This window comes from Aedes aegypti, chromosome 1, assembly GCF_002204515.2.
Source record: "Aedes aegypti strain LVP_AGWG chromosome 1, AaegL5.0 Primary Assembly, whole genome shotgun sequence".
In the NCBI taxonomy this organism is placed as follows: Eukaryota; Metazoa; Arthropoda; class Insecta; order Diptera; family Culicidae; genus Aedes; species Aedes aegypti.
In genome coordinates, this window is record NC_035107.1 from 194,261,371 (window position 1) to 194,267,845 (window position 6,475).

At 41.2% G+C, this 6,475-nt stretch overlaps 1 protein-coding gene across 1 annotated transcript; it reads left to right on the top strand.

Annotated features, from left to right (window-relative positions):
* The first annotated feature begins 1,169 nt into the window (after positions 1–1,169).
* On the top strand, positions 1,170–2,878 carry LOC110680508 (U4/U6 small nuclear ribonucleoprotein Prp4-like). Its single transcript, XM_021856308.1, has one exon. It carries the CDS (start codon positions 1,309–1,311, stop codon positions 2,833–2,835), a length of 1,527 nt encoding a protein of 508 aa, XP_021712000.1. The 5' UTR covers positions 1,170–1,308; the 3' UTR covers positions 2,836–2,878.
* Positions 2,879–6,475: the final 3,597 nt, after the last annotated feature.

Consider the following 6,475-nt stretch of genomic DNA (forward strand, 5'->3'; position numbering starts at 1 on the left):
TCGTTGGCTCATTCATGATAACAACTCTCATTTTACAGGCACAATTGCAGCCAAAAGTCATGTTAATAAGCTTTCAATTAATCTGAAAGAATAGAACCATTATTAGGTATACAATACGTTTCTTTGACAACATAATAATAATCAACAATCGCAAAGCTTACTGCGACCCAGCTATAAAAATTATAGTGGTGGCAAAAAATGTCAGAAGGGGGTGAATCAAATTTTATAGCAAGCTAGCGTAAAAAGCTGGATAATATCTTTTCAAGGTAAGTAGTTTCTAGAACGGTTTTTGTTCTGATTAAAGGGTAATCATTTTCATCGTTTTCGTTCTAGAACGATCCTGGATGTGGCACAGCAATTTCCGGTGCCTCTACCCGATGTGCAAAATTGCACTTAGCGAGGAAGGGTATCGGGAAAGTGTCCAGTAAAAGGTTAGCTGTGGTCCGTAGATTGATTTCTAGTGGCAAATTAAAATATATCATTTCACGCTACTAATAAAAATGATTGTGTTAATATATGAACATAATATTTCAAATAAAACATGCATTGTTTCAATTCCATTCGTTAATGTTTTGTTTTTTTTTTATAATTTGATGAAAAACTCCACCTGCATAAAGAGCAAAATCGACAAAAGATGAGGTTTTTTTACCCATTTATTCCAAATCTATCAAGAGTGAAAAATACATATGTTTTGAAGTTGCTGCAGAATACTCTTTAATGAGTAAATCGGCTTTACTCATTAAATGGGTTAAGCCACTTTAGTTGGAAATGGGTACGAAAGTACCCATTAATGGGTACTTCTGAGTTAGCGTGTAGGGCACCCATACCATTAGGCGTGGTGACCACTATAGAAGAGTGCATGGTGACGTCACGAAAAATTCTCCTTCTCTGTCCCTCTTTCATCACGCTCAATTGACTGTCCTGCTCTTTGACACTCACTGCTGGAATTGTTTAGATTTTTTTTATATGGAGTTGACATTCACTGCTGGAATTGTTGACATTTTTTTTATATGGAGTTTCGAGGTTAGGTCAAGCGTGCAACGATCTATACGCCAAACAGTGAAAAGAACACAAATTTAAGTCGACTTTTGGTTCCGTGTGTAGTTTTGTGGTGAATATCGCGTCCTCATCGTTTTTGTTTACCCAGCATTGGCTGGGCCAGCAACGAGTGTTTTGACAGCAAAGAAGAAAAACCGAAAATCGTCATCAAAACGTTCTGAAACCGCAAACAACGCGCTTCGTTCTCCCAGCATTTTTCGGCGGAAAGTTAAATAAATTGTTATTTTCTCGTGCTAAGTGGTTGAAAAAATGTCCGACGACGAAGAGCTAGTGTACGTGAAGCGTCCCAAAACCATCCACTATGGTTCCCTGGAGGATACGGAACGGAGCCGCCAAATGAAAGACTCCGGATCCGATTTATACTCGGGGGCCGGGAGTTCCAGTGACATCATTGGCCAAATTTACACGTCCAGCGAATATTTCGATCTGGAGAATGAAGTGTCCAAGGACAAGGCCGCCCTGCTGGAGGAATTCGAGCGAAAGAAAAAAGCCCGGCAGATTCATGTCAGTACGGATGATTCGGAAGTGAAGAAAAACTTGCGAGCTTTGAATGAACCGATTTGTTACTTTGGGGAAGGCCCTGCAGAACGACGGATACGTTTGAAAGAATTGTTGGCCTCTTTGGGTGAGAGTGCCATACCGCAAAAGAGTGGTAAGGAGGAAGATAAGAAACAGCAGGTCCACAAGGAGCAGGAATCAACTTGGTATCACGAAGGACCGGAATCACTGAGGATTGCACGAATTTGGCTGGCAAATTATTCCCTTCCACGGGCAAAGAAGCGCCTGGAGGAAGCTGCCGAACAGCTGCAGCTTCCCAGTGCCACAAAAGCAGGTCGAATGGTAGAGTTGCAGAAGCGTATCCAATCCTTAGCTCCTCTCTGCAGTCAGGTTGGGGACGTGCGGCCAATTACCAACTGTAGCTTCAACCACGACTCCAGTCTGCTGTTGACCTCGAGCTTGAGTTCCATGTGCAAGGTGTGGTCGGTGCCGGATTGTAACCTGGTGCAAACCTTGCGCGGTCATCAGTTCTACGTCAGCGCCATTGCCTTCCGGGACGGCATTGCAACGGACTCAAAAGGGGAAGTGGCCATGGCTTCCGGTTGTTACGATGGAACCGTAAAGCTGTGGTCATTCGATAGCGAAGAATCCATAGCGGACATTAACGGGCATGTGCCACATCGTGTGTCCCGTTTGGCGTTCCATCCTTCGGGACGCTTTCTTGGCACCGCATGTTACGATTCCTCTTGGCGCCTGTGGGATTTAGAGCAGAAGCAGGAAGTATTACATCAGGAAGGACACGCTAAAGCTGTCCATTGCATTGCGTTCCAAGTAGATGGAAGCGTGTGCGTCACCGGAGGTTTGGACGCATTTGGACGTGTGTGGGATCTTCGAACCGGTCGTTGTATTATGTTCCTTGAGGGGCACCTGAGTGCCATCTATGGCGTGGACTTCTCCCCCAATGGATACCACATTGCAACGGGCAGCCAGGACAATTCCTGCAAGATTTGGGATCTGAGAAGGCGCAACCCCGTCTACACAATCCCAGCACACACGAATCTGATTTCCGATGTGAAGTATCAGAAGAACGGTGGCCACTTCCTGGTGACGTCCAGCTATGATAACACGGCGAAAATTTGGTCCAACAAGACGTGGCAACCGCTGAAGACCCTGTCGGGGCACGATAGTAAGGTGATGAGCATTGATATTTCACCCAATTCGCAGCACATCGCCACCACTTCGTATGATCGGACGTTCAAGCTGTGGAGCCCTGAATGAGTTTTGGTTTGGAGAATAAAGTTTTGTTCGATAAATAAAGCTACATTTGGTTTTAGCAATATCACATTTCTTCTCATATCTGAGTGCTTTGCGATGGTTCAAGCTGAACGATGCATTTTTCGCGCGCTCGGAGTGATTTTTTTCAGTTAGCACTTCGTTCGCGCGCTATCGGACTGATTTTATATTCCTGCTAAGGGGTCTTGCATTAGGGGTCGACGTGGCGTAGTTGGCTGCACGTTCGCTTCATATGCGGATGGTCATGGGTTTGATTATATGAAGTACAAATTTTCCACACATGGTGTCAGAAAAGTCTACTACAACTGAATGTAAAAAAAAGTAACCTGATATCTTTTAACAGGAAAAGAAACATTCCTAATATAACAATAACTTTAGGCAATCAGAATGTTGAAAAATGTAATAGAATCAGAGATTTAGGCATAATTTTAGATTCAAAACTTACTTTCATTGATCACTATAACACTATGATAAATAAAGCCAATAATATGTTAGGCTTCATTAAACGCTTCGCTTATAACTTCAATGATCCATACACAATAAAAACATTGTTCATTGCCTATGTTAGATCAATACTTGCATATTGCAGCATAATTTGGTCACCTTTTTCAACAGCACATGAAGAAAGGATAGAGTCGGTAAAAAAACAATTTTTATTATATGCTCTTCGCAAATTAGGTTGGACTGAATTTCCATTACCATCTTACAAAGCTAGATGTATGTTGATTGATATTCAAACACTAAGAGAACGTCGCAAATATGCTATGATTTCATTTATAAACGATATTGTCGCACCGCCACCAAACCGGATCGCGCCAGTGAGACTCGCGACGCGCCTTAACTCGCGCGATTTTGAAATCAGTTTTTTAGTGTGGCGCTGCATTCCTACGATTTTTATGAACACAGCGCACTATTCACATATTAGCTGCGACGCACGGGGCCCGAGAAAACAATAATTATAAATAAATGTTGGTCTTGATTTCTACCGGATACATAATATTGTTTCTCATAAAGTTGATTCACCAGAATTATTATCCAAATTAAACTTTTATGTACCATCAAGACGTTTACGCCATCTAGAACTATTTGCAATCAACTATCACCGTACTAATTATGCAAGATTTGGGCCAATGAACCAAATGATGACTACTTATAATAAGCATTATGATTTAATTGACTTAACTTGGTCCAAAGCGAAGCTTAAACAATACTTCCGCACATTATCTTAAGTAGAAAAATTGAATGTATTAGTGAAACTAGCACATAAGAAATTCTATGTAACGGTCTACAAACATGATTGACGACAATAAATAAATAAATAAATAAATAAATAGATTCCCAGCCCCCCTAACACAACTTTTCGCCAAGCTGCATGAAAGCGGCTTGGCACCTTGACCCTCTTCTAGAGCATCTGCTCTTAATGATCCTCATAACCGGCAACCAGACCAATGGCAATGAAAATGGACAACTTCTCATCGTTCCCTCCTGATGGACTGACAGCAACAATCGCAAACAACATCTACGTGATCTTCACTCTACCTGCGTGCAGAGGTAAAGAAGCATCATCGTCGCGGTCAGATCCAAAAATAGACCATCATAGTAGTAGCACAGAGAACAGACGTACATCTTTTCTCGTCAGCGTGTGTAAAGCATTGAACTGGTGATTTCAAAGTATGTCGTTATGCTCCTGTTACGCAGCGCTGTCGTCAGATTGAGAACGCTACAAATTTGCCGCTTTTTACACTTTGGCGCTAGTGTCGATATCAAAAATTGCCACTTGTCGCTAGCGTTGCTTTGTGTGCTAATGCATTTTGACGTTCACTAGTGACATCGTGTTTTCAAAACGAGTTTGTATGCCGGGCTGTCTGCGTTGGCGGCGCAGATGCTTGAATCGAATCTTTACACACGGTTTAGATGGAATTTTGTTCGAGCCTCCATGTCTGTTCTCTGTGGTAGTAGTAGTGTGTATTCAGATACTGTACAAGTGTTCAGATATCAAACTGTACTAAGCTGGCGTGATGCCTAATGGCGAATACAGCTTTATAAAATAAATGAAGGAGAAGGGGTCTCGCACAAAGTACGTCACGCTCCAAAAGGGGAGGGGGTTAAGCCAAGCGTGACAAGCCTTACTAAAACTTCGAAGGACTCATACAAAAAACGTGACAAAGGGAGGGAGGGGGTCAAAAAGTTAAAATTTAGCGTGACATAATTTGTGTACCATCCTTAATGCGTGTTGAAGATGAGATTGTGACTGTTCAGTGGAGGATGGATTACCAGCTGATGAGCTCGTTTCGTGCTTGTAATAACACATTTTTATCACGACATGCATTTTTAATGTATTTGTTGAACAAAATATGGATGGTTCGTCACTTTAAGTGTTAACATTAGCGTTTATTTATGGTTTATAAAATTTTGAGATTCAAACCTTTGAATAGTTCGATGTTTAAGATGTCGACACATTGATAGACAACTTTTTGAACACAGGTTACATGAATCTCATCACCAGGGCTGCCACATATACAGATTTATCTGTATTACACAGATTTTTTATTCTGACACAGATTCAATTTGTATGGAACACAGATTTTCTTTCAACAATTTTTGTATGAACACAGATTTTCTTACCTGGAAGATACAGGTTTTCTATCAAACCATCTGGCAGCCCTGCTCATCACTTACCAAGGTGAATCCTGATCATGTCATTATTGGCATTACCAATTTCAGAGTCCTTGTAAATGTACATTGAAGATGGCATGCTACTCCCAAGCTGCATATGTTGGTTCCTTGTACAATTTAGATTACTCTGATCAATCACGGAGTAGCAACTACGAATTGTACAGTCATCAATGCTCATGCTCATGCCCAATATCACATTTCTTCTCATATATGCCATGTATACCATGCAACACGCTATACAACACATTTGCAGGGCTGGTGACGACTGAGTTTCTTATAAATGAAAATTTTGCAGAGCTCTTTCCTGAAAAAAAAAACCAAACAGGAACCAGGAGATAAGAGTTTGATTCTTCATAGAAACAGACCAGTCATTTATTTAAGAATATTTTTAAGATTGTTTCTGATATTGATACAGCTGGAAAAAAAGGATAAAACAACTCCCAAAGCCTTTAGACCAGCCTCCTGACGCCGCCCATACAACTCCATTACACGGAGAAAACGGAAAACACATATTTGAGTTTTTTTAAACTTACTTTTGAGTTATTTTTCTCTCCCTATTTCATTCGCTCTTTCTATTGTTGTCAGAGAGCGAAGAGCAAAATTACCCAAAAACCGAACCTTTGTGCGTTACCTCAAATTTGAGTAAGTGACATAGTACTGGAAGTTGAGTTATTTGATCTGCCGGTTGAGTGAAAAGAACTTAGCCAGTAGGTATTTTTTCGAATGGCTGCAAATGAAAACAACTTCTACCCCATCAACTCAAAATTAGGTTAACGCACGAACCCCCGGAATTGAGTGGAATGAACTCACTTTTGAGTACTTCATTTTCTCCGTGTAGAAAATAACGAGCAAACATCTCTGGTTCCCACTAGGAAGTGGTTCCCACTGACAGCTCAGTGTTTGTAAACAAATAACCGTTTAAGGACTAACAATCAATGATGGCGAAATC